An 18,237-nucleotide genomic window follows, 5' to 3' on the forward strand; every position below is an offset into this window, starting at 1 on the left:
GGAATTTGATAGATGATAGATAGATGATAGGTAGTTTGAAGGAGTGACCTAGGCAACCTATTTATTTTATAACTTGCAGGTGAAGTTAAAGGGCCTCTCCTGCCATTGAAGGGAGTCCAACTATTCACCCAGCAGTGCTGCTTGGGATGACATGAAATAATGTTTTGCAGCACATTCAGGAGTAGTTGGGACTTAATGGAACTGATGTATACTGCCCAAGCTTCCCTGAGATGGAGAAAGTGCAGAATGCTAATTTGCCAATCACAATAGAAGAGATTCCTCTCAGGGTTAATAGAATGTCGGTGTTTCCTAACCAATCCCTTAGTTACTGCAAAGTGGCTCACTGACAACATGGTCATGGCATGAGTGGTGGTGGAATAGTTCTGGAAAAGTGTGCATCAGGCATGGAACTCTGGCCAGGGAGGCACACTGTCGCCATTGAGTCACGTTAAACTCAGACCTATAAGCTTTTCAGCTTCCTGGGTACAAGCATCTCTACCAGTGCTGTGCTGAATTAATGTGTTTGATCTTCTGAGTCCCCCTGCTCATCCTATTTTCTTTCTGTTCAGATACTGCAGAGGGAATGTGACTTTGTTTCATTTTCAGTCTTTTTTTTAAAATAAATTTTTATTTAAGTACCATGATTACAAACATTATACTGTATTTTCCGGCATATAAGATGACTTTTTGAAACCGAAAATTGGGGGTCGTCTTATATGCCAAGTATATCCCGAAAAATGTTTCAATATGCCGCTAAACGAAAATTGTCTGAATATTGCCACAAAACGAATTTTCCAACTCAATCCTGCACCAATCACTGCAAGGCTGCTCGGATGCCTCTCTAACTCAGCCAATCCAAGCAGGCTTTTTATGCATGCAAATTAGACAATGTTCTGGACCCGAATCTACACTGTAAAAAGCCTGCTGAGATTGGCCAGAGTCAGAGAGGAAGTCTATTACAGTATAACCTTTGAACCTTTGCTTGTTGTGATTGGCTCACTGTGGTACATACAGTTGTAGCACTGGAATGTTCTGTCTGATACAGCGAATATAGGCCTAAACCTATGTTTTAACTGCAAACTTAGGGGGTCATCTTATACGCCCAGTCGTCTTATACGCGGGCAAATATGGTAGTTGGTTTTTTTTTTTGTTTTTTTTTTTTAGGTTTTTGGGCCACACCCGGCGGTGCTCAGGGGTCACTCCTGGCTGTCTGCTCAGAAATAGCTCCTGGCAGGCACGGGGGACCATATGGGACACCGGGATTCGAACCAACCACCTTTGGTCCTGGATCGGCTGCTTGCAAGGCAAATGCCGCTGTGCTATCTCTCCGGGCCTGGTAGTTGGGTTTTAGTCACAAACAGAATATCCCCCTTCACCATGCAGCATTCCCACCCTTACATCCCCACTCCCTCCTTTCCATCCCCTGCCTGTATTCAAGACAGGAGTTCTACTACAGTTATTTTTTTTTAAGTTCATTAAGCTGTTTTTTTTTTCTTTTTTAATGGATGTGTGTTAAAAATACAGTAGTAAAGGTGTGAAAGTGGCAATCGCCATTGTTTGCATAGGCCCAGCAAAATGTGGGGAAAACGAGAAAAAAAATCCTTGATCTGATTACAAGAAGGCCTCACCCTAGAAGTTTTTTGGCATAAGACTGACTCTGGGCTCTAGGCATACCAGTCTGTCCAACCCCTGAGTCCCAATGAAGCTTTTTCCGCACTTTAGCTGTTGTTGATGTCAGGTTCCTGTATTTTAAGATTCTGGATTCTGTGCATTTCCTTCATCGAAGTCAGGCTGATATGGAGCATCCTCTAGTTTCAACTCACCATTAGATGCGGAGAGACCTGCTCTGCAAGCAGGTGTTGAGAGCCCTCCGTGGAGTAAATTAAAGTCAGAGCAGTGGTAGAGTCTTCTCTGGTAGAGGTTTGCGTCCTGGTAATGTTATAGTCAATTGTGGTTGTTTCCAGAGATGGTATCCATGGTTCAGGGGTGTATGGGCAATGCCCATTCTTCAGAGGTCTGAGTCAAGTTGTTATGCCAATGTCCAGGGTATAAGGCCTAACTGAGTTACAAAATTTGTGTTCCCATCTCTATTAGATAAGAACTTGTTTGCATATTTTAATGTGCCTATGCAAAAGAGAAACAATGCCACAAGATATTGTTAGTACATCTGGGGATTAAGGGAGCAAATCCAACATTCCCCATAGCTTGGTTCTAACATGAATTCTATAGAGACTCTTCTACCAGCATTGCTTATTGAACAGATCTCAAAGAGGAAAAAGCAAACAAACAAATAAAAAAAACAGCGAGCAAATTGTCATTGTTTAAGAGGATATTCCAAGAGTTATAGATGTTAAGGGAATACATCAAAGGTATACAAAAAAGGTACAATGTCCCTTTTATGTTTTAGAGATAGTCACAGGGGTGAGGGGGTGTTGTTTTCGAGATACCACTTTGGTCTTTGAGTTGGCCACCTGGAGTCTGTAAACAGCTCCCAGCACTCCCGTATCAGGAAATGTCTTTGAGTGCCGAGTCTCAAAACTGGCTATGGTAGCTAGCACAGGGGCCCAGTGAAGGGATTTGGAGGTAGGAGTTCGTTGGTAATAAAATTGATAGGAAGAGAGTTTTGGTTTCTTCTCAGGCTGAGTCTATTTTTCCATTTTGGGAGCTGACTGGCAGTTAGCTTAAGAGGATCTGAGTCTGCTTCATAAGGAGCAAAGACCCGCTGAAGCTTCCTGGTCCCAGAGAGGAGTTCAGATCCTTAATTGTGCTGGAAGCCAGAAGATCAGCAGTTCCCTCCCCGAACCCGGTGCAGGATGGGGGAGACCTGGGTCCAGCCTCAAAATGCTTTCCGGAACCTACCGGGCTGGCACCCCAAGCGGCAGGCGGCCCGGGGGGGAGCCGGAGGCCACATCCTCCCCTAAGCTTGGCCAGAGAGCCTACAGCATGGAACCCTGCTGTCCCCGTGTTACCCGCTGAAGCTTCCGGGTCCCAGAGAGTTGCAGTCTTTTTTGTTGGTGGTGGTTTAGGCCCATATCCAGTAAATCCTGGTTCGACCTGGGGGACATATTGTGGGATCAAACCAGGGTTGGGACAGCTGTGTACAAGGCAAATGCTGTACCCTAGTCTATACAATCTCTTGGGCTTTTAGTTGAGTCCTGATCAGATCTACACATATTTCCCTTTCCCTTCTCTTTCCTTGATTTATTCTGAAGGACTTCCTGACTCTAAATTTAGCTTATCTCAAAGTCTGGGCATTTTTAGTTTGATTTTTTTTATATTTGTGGGGGTAGAGGGCATATGATTGAGAATAGGGTGCCTTGATATTATCAGCATGTACTGATTTCAGTAAACACAGCAAATGAAATTGCTTTTGTTAGAAGTTTCAGGATGCTGCAATTTTGAGAAACATCATGGAAATGAATCTTTATAATAGTGTGTGGGAAATACAGACGCCTGGATTGTTTATTCAAATAAGTCTGAATAAATGAGATTTTTTTTTATCTCTTATGTGTGTTATTTTAAAACATTTCATTATATATTTTAATTTCTTCTGAAAGTGAAAGATAAAGAAAATTAGTGATTAGTTGATTCGTATTCTAGATAGTAGCACTCTTGATAAAAATCCCAATTAAATGTGCCTTTAGCTCAGCTGGAAAAACATTCAGCACCTCACCAGGCTTCTTCACTTCTTTCTGAAAATCAGATGCCAAGAAAGAAAGGAGAAATATATTGTTTCATGAATTTATCTTTATTTGTAATATTGCTGAAAATAACATGGTGTATACTCTAAAAACTGGACCAGTGGTAATAATTTCCTGAACTTTACTATAGGAAAAACACACTGCAGAATTATTTTTTCTCAGGGTGGTTACTCATTTGAGTTTCACACCAAACACTCATTGTCTAGTGGATTAGCTAGTTCATGATGCATCTCAACTTTTCGCTGGAAAGCTTGCCTTTGGGGGCAAGCATTTTTCTGTCATGACCAAAGGTCTTTGAAAGTTGTTCCTTTGTGAATATCTGTGAGAGTCACAAAGCAGTTCATATGATATCATGCTTTTCCTTCCTTTCTTCACTCTCTCTGTCCCTGACCTTTGCAGATATTGATGAATGCTCAGAATACAAATGTCACAACTATGCTACCTGTTATAACACACCGGGCTCCTTTTCCTGCTACTGCCAACCTGGATATACTGGAGATGGCTTTCATTGCACAGAGGGTAAGTATTGGAAGGCAAAGTTGTATATGTAAACCCTAAGTCTTTTATCAGTATTTTTCTGCACTTCAGGGTACTATGAAATAATCAATGGTTTAGGCTTTAGTTGGTAGGTTTTCCAGGCTCTAGATTTTTTTTCTTAGATAACTTCTGTTACCTAGTTGATTATCAGCATTCTGGAAGGCCATGAATAGTCTATTGAGGATAGTTCATCCATTGTCCTACATAGTGGCAGTTCTGGTTCACTCTCCTCTTTACTATGAGGTAGTTGTTTTTGTTTTTAAGATATAGAAGAGAGCATTTATTCTAAATACTACACTGGTGCCTAGAAGACTCGTGGCTCCAGAGTATAGTGAAAAAAAAAAAAAAGAAAGAAAGAAAACAGAATGGAAGTGGATAGGAATGTAGTGATTCAGGTACAATGGTGATGTTAAGGAAGGACATAACTGACTATCCGAACCACAGAGTCAACATCACTAAAATGATAAAACTCAGACTTGAACAACCAAACTTAAAAAGGTGCTTGTTAAGATGGCATGGATGAAGGACTAAGAGAAAGCCTGTTAAACTGGAGCCTCTGCAGCAATGAGTCCACCCCTCTGCCCTGATTTCCAGAAATAAAACCCTGTGAAAAACAGTTTCGCGATGCTCTGGCTCAGTCCACCAACCCTCAGAAGCGGATCCATATCCCACAATGCGATGAGAAGGGCGACTTCATGCCCCTACAGTGTCATGCCACCACTGGCTTCTGCTGGTGTGTGGAAACTGATGGTAAAGAGGTGCCCGACACGCAGACTCCACCAGGCTCTAATCCTCCTCGGTGCGGGCCACCAGGTAAGCCACCAGAGGAGAAATGTGGGAACAAGTCAAGTCGGGCACAATCAGCAGAGTGGCATTGCGGGGTAGGACTTAAGTATTGAGCCCACATATGGAAGGTCAGTGGCCTTCTCCAATGTTAAGAGTACATATACTATACATATATTAGAGAAACAAACACTGTGACATGCATGATTGCTGTAAAAAGTCCAGCATGAACTGGATGTTTTCTATTCCTGCTGGAATCTGACATTGAGATCAGACTGAGGAGCCAACCCTAGGTCTGTTGGCTGCTTAGGGACATCTTTGAGCCTTTTTTTTTTTTTACTACTTTCTGTTTGGACGGCAAAGGGCCTTTTCCCATATTCCCATATATATTTTTTTCTATCAATTAAACTGTCTTCAGAATTTCAGGAAATAAGCTGAAGACCAAGTTAATATCAGTACAGAAATAAATAAGACATGAGGGTAAACACTTGTTTCCTCTAGGCTTGTATCCCAGCCCCTCTCTAGTTACCCTCGCATGCCACTCAGAATACTAGTGTCCACTCTGGGAGTGGCACAGAAACTTGTTGCAGGCTGCTGCAGATCAAGTCCATAATCCTAAACTCATCTCCACTGTTTCTAAATGGTCACAGCTGTTGAACCAGCAGGTGGCCTGTGTAGGAGTCTGCTTCTCCTGAATTGTTCAGAGATGGGAAGAGCTCTCTCCACCCTCAGAACGGATGGACTTTATTAAACCAATATAGGATTTGCTTGATATCATTTTTGGTAAATGAAGTTCATATCAATGAACTTAATATTCCAATGACTCACTTTTACTATTGAAAAGTGTTCAAATAAAAAAAAGTGTTCACTAATGCTTTTGATCCTTTCAGCAATATTTTTATGGCTAGGATTGTAGTCATAGACTGACCTACATATACACCCTTGTTCCCATGTGTGGATCAAAGGAAACAACAGTGCAACAATAACAAAAAGAAATCCTGTTTCATTCATGCTTACTCTTCCAAAAAGTCTTGGCTCTAATGATAGCTGAGGTTTGAATTAATCAGATGGTTGGGAGGTAGCCTAAGGGACTGATTCAGAAAATTCCATGCACATTATTAACACAAGGATATTTTAAGGACAGGGGCTCAAAAGGGAGCAAGAGACTGAGAAGCAAATATGTGAGAGGGGTTATTTTTGTGCAAACTTTCTCAGGGTTTACTTTTCTCTTAGCTCTGGTTTGGACTTAACTCCATTTCTAATTAGTATCCTCTATATAACGGGGCTCAATTTCAAGGGGGAAGAGGATACTCTGTGCCCTAGACCCCAAAATAGTTAGAATCCTATCAATCAGAAACCCTAGGTTGGAGGGAGAAGTGGCTTCAAATAGTAAGGCATGAGAGGGATGGCCACATAGGAGCGAGGTGAGGCAGACTGCACTGTGGTGTCTGCATTCCAGATTTGCCTCCTTGGGTGGGCCCCACACCAGAATGGATCTAGAGTGTAGAATGTGGATGTGGTTGGTAACTTCTCCAGGGAATTCCGCCTTGTGGTAGAAGGCATCGGTTGATGGAATGCTTTTCTCTTCCCACTCTCTGGTTTCTCTGTGGCAAATGAAGATCCTACATGGTGCTGGGGCTTGAACCTGCATCAGCTGCATGCAAAAGAAGCTTCTTGCCTGCTATACACTCTGGCTCCCTCTCCAACATCTTAAAAAGAGCTTTCTTTCCCCTGAGTCAAGCTGTAAAGATTGGGGCCGAAGGGCTTTCTTCCATCTGTTTCTCCAAACTAAATGAGTCTTGTGGTTGAGCTAATCGGGTTTAAGCAACTAAAGGCTATTCACTAGCTTCCGGCTTTCCTAGAGGAACTGCAGCTTCTGAAGATGTCAGAGGGGGAAAAAAAGTTGGCATGAATTTCTGACACCTCTGAACCTCAAATGGACAGGGAAAGGAAAAAGGATGATTGGGACTGAATGATGGGAAGATGCAAGTGCCACTTATTGATATGGTGAAGACCAGAAGACCGCTCTTTGGAAGGGAAAAAGCAAGGGCCCCGTTTTTGATTAGTTCTCCTCTATAATATATACAAATGGTAAGAGTTGAGCCTGGAAAAAGGAAGAAGAATCTTCTATTTAAGGTATCGCTGGGTGAACATGTAATTACTAGTCTAAAGCAGAGGCTTCAGATGCAGGGAATCGCTGTAGGGATACACTCAGCAGGATGGTAAACAGTAAAGAACAGAAAAAAAGGAAGGAGGAATGCTAGAAAAAGGGGCAGAGCAACAGGATGAGCACTTGAAATGATGCAGCTTTGAGAGATCTGAAGAGCAGTGACCAAGGACTTCTTGGCATTGAGTCTGTCCTTAAGCAGTTTACCCCACCTCTCCAATCCTATGTATACCAAAGTTTTAGTCAATGAGCAGATACTCAGGCACATAGGACGACAGTCATATTTTCTAAGACATACACTGCTTCAAATGAGCCCTCTCACACATAGCCTGAAACTTGATCCAAGTGGGAAAATAAATATTGATGTTAAGCTTCATGAAACTCAAGTCTCCAGAAGCATCATGGGAGATGTGGTCTACGTTACTCTCCTGGCTTGAGTGGCCTAGGCTCTCTTACCAGCCTGACTGAGCTATAACTGTGCTTTTCTGAATGGCTAAGCCTTGGGGTGGGAAAGATAGCACAGGTAGGGCGTTTGCCTTGCACGCAGCCAACCCAGGAGGGACCCAGTTCCATTCCTGGCATCCCATATGGTCCCCCGAGCCTGCCAGGAGCGATTTCTGAGCATAGAGCCAGGAGTAACCCCTGAGCGGTGCCGGGTGTGACCCAAAAACAAAACAAGAAAACAAATCCTCCTGACCTTGAAACACAGGATTCACATGGAGAATGCTGAGCACTTCCCTGCTGGGTTCATGTCCAGGGGCTTAGCTGAGGCATGTGTCAAGGCCACTAGGCAGAAGGCCAGCCACTTGATCCTGAGCTGTGATCTGCTCTCTGTCCTTGGCTGACAACCAAAGGCTTTGTCTCCATCCGCTCAGAGGTCGACTACAGACCCCCAACTGTATGTCAGCGCTGGCGGGAGCAGCTGCTGGAAATATACGAGGGTCAACCCAAGGATGACCAGTACCTGCCGCATTGTGACGACCAGGGTGAGTTCACTCCAATGCAGTGCCAAGGCAAAAGCGACTTCTGCTGGTGTGTCAACAAAGAAGGCAAAGAAGTGTCACGGCCCCATGTTTCACCACAGGGCACCCTTCAATGTAAGCATTCAGGTATTACTCACTCATCTCAGCTGTGTCTGAGGTGTTTCTGCCGCAGGGGGTGAAGGTGGGGAAGTGAAAGGTCAAGGGATCTAAGAAGTCACTGATTTGGTCAGTTGATTTATGATTTGGTCTATGTCCACTCAAGATCCCAGTTTGGATTAAATGTTTCAATTGGGCAGTTTCTTAGAGACCTTATGAAAATCAGTTCAGTTCAGTATGCAAACACACCCCCTCCCAGCCCAGGGTGAAAGGGACTTTACCTGGGGCTCCCCAGAAGCTATTAAAATACTGGTTGTTGAGGCCTGAGCGATATACAGCAGGTATGACATTTGCCTTGCATGCAGCTGAACTGGGTTTGATCCCCAGCACCTCATACAGTCCCCTGTGCCCTATCAGAAACAATACTGGAATACAGAGCTAAGAGTAAGTCTTGAGTACTGCCAGGTGTGACCCACGCTCCCCCAAAGGAAAAAAAAAAACTTAGTTGTATTTTCTTAAAAACAAAAATACAGTGAAGACTTCTTTTTTCTGAGACTAATGCTTTATTTCTTACTTCATAGTATCTGGCAGTCATTTGTCATTGATCCTTAAAACTCTACTGGAAGTGAAAATTTCTTTTAAGGAACATCTGGGGCATATTTGTCTAGGGTGAAGAACTTCTGTCAGGTGTCAGGTGTCAGGCAAGGTTCTGGTATGTGGTGAAGTAATTTTTCTTCCTCTTTTCCCATCCACCCGTTTTCCCTTTCTCTTCCCCATACCTACCCTCTGCGATCCCATGGCAGGTACAACAACCACATCTGATGAAGCCCTGGTCCAGTCCACCACTCATCCTAAGATCAAACGTCCCTTCCTGCTCTATGCCCAGGGCACGCAGATTGGCTATGTTTCTCTTAATTGCTCCCATTTTCAGAAGGACAAACATAAGCCCCTGCTGTCACTGCAGGTAGAGTGGATTTCTTGTGGAAGGGATGGGGAATTTAGAAGCTCTGTGTAAGTCAACCTTGCTAAACAAGGGCCCTGAGGTAGAGAAAAGTCTCAGAAGGTTTATATAGTCTTTCTAACAATGCTACTCTCCATGGCCAGAGAGGTAGTTCACCTAGTATATAGCCAACTCTAGTTCTATCTGTGGGATGACATGGTCCCAAGTATAGAGCAAGAAGTATACCCAAGCACTGTAAACTGTGGCCATTCCCACCCAAAAGGCCTTATTGATGCATGGAGTTGCTGGCTTATGATTGAAAATTGTTGGAATTGGGGGTGCCAGAGAGATAGCATGGAGGTAAAGCGTTTGCCTTTCATGCAGAAAGTCAGTGGTTTGAATCCCAGCATCCCATATGGTTCCCTGAGCCTGCCAGGAGCGATTTCTGAGCATAGAGCCAGGAGTAATCCTGAGCACTGCCAGGTGTGACCCAAAATCCAAAAAAAAAAAAAAATTGTTGGAATTGTCATAGATATGGAAGTAGTACAGCAATCCACGGAAAAATGGACAGAAATCTTAAGCCAAGTCTCCCAGGTTCTCCATGCACAGAGATATTTACTATTCCTGAAGTCCAAACAATAGTTGGATTGGTTGCAGGCTATAGTTTGCTGGTCAGCTAAGAGAGAAACCCGTGAAAGGCTGCCTCACATCACAGCTCCCTTTGCTCTCCTTCTGGCTCTGCTGATCAGTCTCTTTCTTCTCTGACTCCTCCTCAGATGAAGATTTGGGATGAGTCTGATGCCAAGAATGGAATGGCTTGAGCCTGTCATAAAAGAAATGCTGGCCATTTTCCAAGAGAGCAGCTTCTTGGAGGCATTTCTCATGAAAATGGAGAAAAGAGAAGTTCTCAAAAAGACACTGAAGAAATGTGTTTTAGTTTATTTTCATTCTGGTCTTTGGGGGGGTTGGAGAATGACCCAAAAAGCATAATACTGGCCTATAGTGGATGAAAGACATTTTTTCAAAGACCTGCTTTTTATGTTGTTTTGCGTAGTTCCTGAGAACCTGTAGGTGATGGTGAGAACTAACTCTTTTTCAATGAACTAACTCTTGAAGCTCCCAAGTCATGAGAAATAGTCAGCAAAAGCTATGTTTTAACATTTTCTAGCATACTGTGGCAAAAGTTCCTAAAAGGCAGAAACTAAGAAAGCATCACCTCCAATTAATCACTGCTATCTCGTCAGGAAGTGTCACTGCATGTCTAGACTTGCAGGGGTAATAATGACAGCTTGTAAAATAATTACCATTTAATTACATATATTATACTAATGCAGTTTATAATAATGACAAATTGTGAGAGAAATTGAATATGGACTATAAGGATATTATTGGAAATTAACTTTAAAATTTTATTTAAAAAAGAAACACTTAAGATATTACCTGGGTCCCTGGGTTACCGGATTCCCTATATGCAATCCTGGCTGTGCTCTGGGCTTGAACGTGGGTTGACTGCATGTGAGACAAATAAGTGCCTTATTGTGTTCTCTCTCTATCCCCCTAAGACAGTTTTTTTTTTTTTTTTTTTTTTTTTTTTGGTTTTTGGGCCACACCCGGTAACGCTCAGGGGTTACTCCTGGCTATGCGCTCAGAAGTCGCTCCTGGCTTGGGGGACCATATGGGACACCGGGGGATCGAACCGCGGTCCGTCCAACGCTAGCGCAGGCAAAGCAGGCACCTTACCTTTAGCGCCACCGCCCGGCCCCCCTAAGACAGTTTTTTAACGCTCATGTGAAAATATATTCGACCATCACATGCCCTCATACAAACTCTTTCTCACAAGATACAAATCCTGCTTTGTCAAGCGTTTTTTGCACTTAAGATTTGTAGCTCTCGTAGGCTTCTTTATGCAGACAAGGAGTTGGCATGACTTCAGGGATAGCATCTGGCTCCTAGATGTTGGCCTTGTACATGGTCTGGTCTCTGAATTGGAAGTCACTTGAAACAAACACTATGGAGTGTGGAGGGATTATATCAGACTCAGACTTTCCATGTCATTTATTAGCAGTAAGGAAGGCCTTCCCTAGATAAGGCATTGTGCCACACACACACATACACCCCATTGTCTAGTTCTTTAACTGTTAGATTACAGGCTTTCTTTATATGCTAGAACTACCATAGATTTGTTTTGCAGAGACGTAAGTGATGGCAGCAAAATACCGCCATACAACTGCAGGAAGAGCAGATTTTGTTGTTATATGCTAGCATCTTTTTAAAACTTTCAGAAAGTGCTGGATAACATTTGAAAGGAGTCCATTTTATCCTAGTGAAATAATAAAGAACCCTGGTAGAAGACCAGCATTTAACCTCTAATCCAGGGGTCTCAAACTGGCGGCCTGCTCCGTACAACATTTTGTGGCCCTGCCCTAGAGGAATCTTTTTTTGTTTTGTTTTGTTTTAGTTGTTTGGGTCACACCCCCCAATGTTCAAGGCTTACTACTGACTTTGCATTCAAGGATCACCCCGACTTTGCCTCCTGCGGCCCCCAGGTAAATTGAGTTTGAGACCCCTGCAAGGAACTAATTCTCTTAAACTACCTGTTTTTCCACTAATAAACTGGGGGAAGAGTATTATAGTGGGCAGGGCACTTGCCTTGTATAAGGCCAACTTGAGTTCAATCACCCTAATTGTGATTGAAACCAAACCAGGAGTGATCCCTGAGTGCAGTCAGGAGTAAACCCTATGCACTGCCAGGTGTGCCCCCCCACCAAAAAAAAAAACATTGATGGGCCAGCGAGATAGTACAGTGGGTTGGGTGCTTGTCTTGCACATGACTGGCCGAGGTTCAATCCCTGGTATCCCCTATAGTTCCCTGAATATGCCTGAGACTGGAGGTAACCCAGGCACACCACTGGATGTGGCTCCAACCCCAATGAGTTTACCACCACCACCACCCCCAACGTAAGAAAACTTTTTTTTCTTTGGTTTTTGGACATACCTGGAGACACTCAGGTATTACTCCTGGCTCTGTGCTCAGAAGTCACTCCAGCAGTGCTTGGGGACCATAACGGGATGCTGGAGATTGAACCCAGGTCAGCTGTGTGCAAGGCAAATACCCTACCCATTGTGCTATTGCTCTGGCCCAGGATACTTATTAAGGGTTTGATGAATACTAAATATTGATCAGGGTCCTTTATGAGCATTATATAGTATTCATTACAATAGCAGCAATGTTATTTTCAATTGGAAATGAAGAAATCAGACAGAAAGAGGTTAAGTATCCAAGTTAAACCTTCTAGTAAGTTACCTACCCTATCTCTGACCTAGCATTGTTCTCCTTACCTAACCATTCAGAATTCAATACAGAACCATTCACAACTTTAGGTGAGCACACAACAAGGGGAAATCTAACTTCCAGTTCTGTGTTCTGGTTCACGAAGGGCTCCATTGCCGTGGGAATTGACTATGACTGCAAAGATGAGATGGTATACTGGACAGATGTTTCTGCACGCACAATTAGCCGCGCTAAACTGGAACCAGGGGCAGAACGTGAGATCATTATTGACACAGGTCAGTACCTTCATCCATAAGGCACTTTTGAATTTCACTTGATATTTACTGAATTCAAGCTATTTCCTGTTTAGGCCAAGTATAAAGTATGCCATTTGTGAAGTTCTATATTGTAATAAACAAGACCAGCCCTTCTGTAAACAAATGCTTAGGATTTGAGACCATTTTTCTTATATTTGGCTCTTGTGAGAATCAGGTTTCTTGGGAGACAAGACTTGGTCAAGAAATCAGGGAGTTGGGGCCGGAATGGTAGCACAACGGTTGGGCATTTGCCTTGCACGAGGCAGACCCAGGATGATATCCCATATTGTCCCCAGAGCCCGCCAGGAGCGATTTCTGAGCGCAGAGCTAGAGTAACCTTAGCGCTGCAGGGTGTGGCCCAGAAAAAAAACAGGTAAAAATAAATTCAGGAATTGGCCACAGCTGAGGCAGCCTGGGTTTGAGTATTGTGAATTCCAATGCCATTAAGCAGGCAAACCTAAGTCTAGAGACAAGGGTTGACAGGTAACAAAGGATAGTCTTTTAAACTATTTTTGCAACTTATGTAATCATTAGAATTTTTCTCATTATTCAAATACAGAACATCTTTTTTGGTTCACCTTCCATACCCTATAAATACTCCAGTCCTACTTTTGTTTGCTTCTCAGAGCTGATCAGCCCTGAAGGACTTGCCATCGACATATACCACAGAAGGATGTACTACACCGACAGTGTCCTGGATAAAATAGAGTCGTCCAAGCTAGATGGTTCTGCACGTGAGGTCCTCTTCAACCAGAACCTGGTGAACCCCAGGGCCATCACTTTGGATCCGGACCGAGGGTCAGTGGGGCTTTTTAACCCACCTGTTCCTTCTGGAAACTGACTTGAAACCCTTGGATTTTAAATGCAATTGAAAAGGGGCAAGAGCAAAAGCTCAGATGTTTCACTCACTCTTTATTCACATGTTTATTGAGGACCCATTAAGTAGGTATCCTCCTGATGGAGGAATAAAGACAGTAAACTAACATGGAAACAAAATGATTAGAGTATGAAGTGAAGAGCTGGCAAGATAGCATGACAATTAGATATGCCTGGGTTTGATACCCAGCATCCCATTTTGTCCCCTGAGCCCTGCCAGGAGTGATTCCCTAAACATGGATGTGTGTGGCCCCCCAAAAAAGCAAATGACAGCTAAAGAGTGCAGATAGACTATGTCTAGGACTACAAGCTACTTGGATTCAGATGATTAGGTAAGGTCTGTCTGAGGTAATGAACTGGATTTATAATCTCATCAGCATATTAGGAAAGTTAAAAGTATTGAAACCTCAGAAGAGGTTAACACCATGAACAGTTAAAGTTAGCAAAAAAAAAAAAAAAAAAAGGAAGAAGAAAAGAAACCTCGTTTTATTCAAGCTTCACTTTTCTTTTTTTTTCTCTAATTTTTGGGTCACACCAGCTGTGCTAAGACTTGCTCTCAGGGTACCAGGTATTGATTAAACTAGGTGCCTATATTGCTTAGCTCCAGGCAAGGGCAAAGGAGCTATACTATCTCTTTGGCCTGGCTTTATTTTCAATGTAGCGAAAAATGTTCTGTCCATAATTTTTATGGTTACCACCTGGAACATATAACTTGATCAACATTTTTCATTTTTAGCAAAATACTCAGTAAAAAGCATCCAAGTTGGTTCTGAACCTTGTATATCTTTCTCTATTCCATTGATCTCCACAGCTATTTATACTGGACAGACTGGAACCGAGAAGGTCCTAAAATTGAAATGTCTACTTTAAATGGAAGAGATAGGAAAATTCTGGTGAATCAACATCTTGCTCTACCCAACGCTTTAACCTTTGACCGAGTCAACAAACAGCTGTGCTGGGCAGATGCAGGTAACGCGACTGATGGAATGCAAACACAGAACACTTCATTATAGTGTGCACAAAACCAAATCTTAGCATATATACCATTTGGCTTAAATAAAATTACAGTTGCATGAGCCATTCCTTTGATCTATACTTTTAAAGATTGCTTCCAAAAGTTGTGTGTCCAGCTCATTTGTACTCATTACATTTTAAGTTAAAGAAGTATTACACACTATTGGAAATAATACACCGAGATAAACAGGACAGTTCCTGTTTTGTCATTATTATAAGTATCAAGCAGCCAGTATGCTATTCTGCTGAAGGTATTATTGGACAAATGTGTTAGGATGGTACTAGGTTGGTAATACCTAACCTATCAATTGTATCATTTTTATTGTCATGGTGAAACTGCTATGTGTCAAGTTATATACTAAAGAATATGAAACGGGCCATTTTAGAGAATTTATTATTTAAAAGGAACTATTATATAGATTATATAACAATTTTCTAAAGCAGTTCTATATATCTTTACGTATAATGGTCTTTTCAAGTGTTCCAATTTAAATCCGAGTTCTTTATAGGTGTAAAATTTGGAAATTTTTCACTTGTCTAAGCCATTACATAATTTTCGAGACTGCTTCCACAATAGTGAAAAATACAATGTAATTTTCCTTTTTAATGCTACCTAGAAAATAAACCTTTGTTTTGTGAGTTTCTGGGGCTTTTAGTGGTGGTCTAGGAGACCAAGCAGGGGATAAATCCAACTCTGCATGAATGCATGCACACTTGCACTTTGAGCTACCACCCTGGCTCTATTTTTTTTTAATTAAGAATTTTAGTTAAGGGCCAGAGAGATAGCATGGAAGTAGGGCATTTGCCTTGCATGCAGAAGGACAGTGGTTCAAGTCCCGACATCCCATGTGGTCCCCAAGCCTGCCAGGAGCGATTTCTGAGCATAGAGCCAGGAGTAACCCCCTGAGCGCTGCCAGGTGTGACCCCAAAACAAACAAAAAAAATGGAATTTTAGTTAAAAGACCATCTTGGCTCTTCTGTTGCTTACAAGGAGCAAGTATTTAAACAGCTTGACTACACTAATTTATAAAACAAGAAAAATTTAGGGCTCTATATTTAAGAGAAATTTATCTAGATTTCTATAAATTCAATCCTCCTAAAAATTTTATTCTATTAAATATTAAAATGCTCTTAGACAAACTGAAGACTGGTAATAAAACAGTAAAATTAACTTTTTTGTTTAGTTTTGGTTTTGGTTTTTGGATCATGCCCGGTGACACTCAGAGGTTATTCCTGGCTATGCGCTCAGAAATCACTCCAGACTTGGGGGACCATATTGGATGCTGAGGAATCAAACCGCGGTCCACCCTAGGTTAGCGCGGCACTGCTCCAAGGCTTCTAAAATTAACTTCTGATTTATATGATAGCAAAGAGAAAAATACTTAGTTCCTACCCTATCTTGGTTTTCCTTGAGGAAAAAAATCTACATGCAACCATTATTTTCAACAATTGTATTTTTATATTTTCAATATATTAAAGGATTTTTTTCTTCCGATGTTTTAAAAGGAACTAATACTCTGGAGTGTGTTCAGCCTAATGGATCTGGACGAAAACTCATTTACAGCAACCTCAACCACCCCTTCAGCATTGTCAGCTATGAAGATCACTTCTATCTCACAGACTGGAGGAGGTGAGGTGTACACACTGCACAAACCGAGAGGAGGTGCTGCCCTTTTTCTCCCCAGTAAGGGATATCCTTCACTAAGTCCTACTGAAGTTCCATAATTTATTAGTAGGTTATCACCCTTCATGCATCACTGGTTTTAAAACCATACTTTTACAGTCACTGCCCCTGAGAATATGATATTACTCACCTAGAGAGATTAAAGATGGCAAAATGCTATTGGTATTCAACTGTCCAAAGAACTGTCTGCATAGAATCGTAGAATAAAAAACTTCCACTTAGAATGAAATGTTTCATTAGGTAAAGATTTAAAAGACAAACAGAAATAAAACAATGACATTGTCTCTCAGAATTCTATTTTAATAGATCCTCAATCTGGGGCCAGAGTGGTGGCACTAGAGGTAAGGCTTCTGCCTTGCAAGCGCTCGCCTAGGACAGACCACTGTTCAATCCCCTGGTGTCTCATATGTTCCCCCAAGCCAGGAGCGATTTCTGAGCACATAGCTAGGAGTAACCCTTGAGCGTCAAATGGATGTGGCCCCCAAAAAACAAAAACAGAAACAAAAAAAATAGATCCTCAATCAATCTCAATGTGCAGCTAAGACTGAGAACATCACTTTGGTCAAGTTTTAGTATGGCATCAGAATCATTAAACAGGGCTAGTTTAAAGGCATTGCTAGGTTCCATCCCAGAATTTGTTCCATCAGCATTCCCACTAAGTTCCTAAGTATTCTAAAGACCATTTTAAGAAGCATGATACAACTTGGATTTAAATAAGTCAAAACTCAAATTTGAGTAAAACTGACGTAAAAATGTTTCTAGAAGCCTGGCTGAAATTTTTCCTCTGTTGAAACTCACTTTTCCTTACCCAACCTCAAATCTCACAATTTCTTTGTTACCAGGGATGGTATCATAGCAATAAACAGAACCAGTGGCCAGTTTACTGAAGAGTACCTCCCAGAGCAGCGAACTCATCTCTACGAAATAGCTCTTGTCCAATCCAGCTGCCCAGTAGGTAAATAAGCATGCTAAAGCAATGCCTTTTAATCAGCAGAGTAAAGGAGACCAAGGAGACCACATCTGGAAACTGTCCTAGGCCACGGCACTGGCATTTTGTAACCCTATTTTGAGTTGGAAAAAATGGACAATTTGATCTTGAGTTTACCTAGATATCACAAAAGGTCAACCCATTGGGATACTTTCCCTTTAAAAGAGTTGCCAGTTATAACTTGGTTATAATATACTCACTTACTTCCCCTTGCCCCTCTTTGCAGCAAAATAGAATATTGCATCTAAAAGAATCTGGACTCCACAGAATATTGTAAACAGCTGAAGTGAAAAAGGAAGCAGCGTGGGAAATGCCTGGTTCCTGGACATAGAAGACAGATTCATTTTTTTTTAGTACAAAAAGACTCAAGTGTATTTTGTGAAAAGTTTATACCTCAATCTTTACTACTGTAATTTTTTTTAAACAAATGTTATCACAAGATTTAAAAGGTAACTAATTATTGCACTTGTATTTAAGAGGTCAAATTCATTCAAATAACAAACGACTATGTTAAGACTCTAAATTGGTTTTTGCTGTGTATACTTTCAGGTCAAGAAATTTAAAATTATTAATATACGATCCCCCAACATCATAGCAACATAGGGAAAGCTATGCAGAACCGATGGAAAAGAGCCAGCTTATATACCACCTCCCAAAAAAGTTCTAAGATTTCTCTTTTACCTCTGCATCACTGCATTTCTATTTATATTAAAAGGTGCTAGAATATTTCAATTTATTTTTCTGATCCTGTAAGTCCCTTTTATAGCATTATCCACAGACAGTATACTTATAAATACCAACGATGTAACAGTTCTCAAATTTTAGGATACTCCAATAAAATATTTTACATTTTCCTATTAAGTGATCTTTATTACTGCCT

At 41.7% G+C, this 18,237-nt stretch overlaps 1 protein-coding gene across 1 annotated transcript in view; it reads left to right on the forward strand.

Moving 5' to 3' along the window:
- Positions 1–18,011, forward strand: part of NID2 (nidogen 2) — a 73,040-nt gene extending 55,029 nt beyond the window's left edge. Inside the window, 10 exon segments of the mRNA XM_049767665.1 lie at positions 4,101–4,220; positions 4,833–5,051; positions 8,064–8,285; positions 9,071–9,231; positions 12,645–12,774; positions 13,422–13,593; positions 14,483–14,640; positions 16,192–16,315; positions 17,212–17,324; positions 17,584–18,011. Coding sequence (XP_049623622.1) covers positions 4,101–4,220; positions 4,833–5,051; positions 8,064–8,285; positions 9,071–9,231; positions 12,645–12,774; positions 13,422–13,593; positions 14,483–14,640; positions 16,192–16,315; positions 17,212–17,324; positions 17,584–17,591 — 1,427 coding nt within the window. The 3' untranslated portion in view covers positions 17,592–18,011.
- Positions 18,012–18,237: the final 226 nt, after the last annotated feature.

This window comes from Suncus etruscus, chromosome 2, assembly GCF_024139225.1.
Source record: "Suncus etruscus isolate mSunEtr1 chromosome 2, mSunEtr1.pri.cur, whole genome shotgun sequence".
Taxonomy (NCBI): Eukaryota; Metazoa; Chordata; class Mammalia; order Eulipotyphla; family Soricidae; genus Suncus; species Suncus etruscus.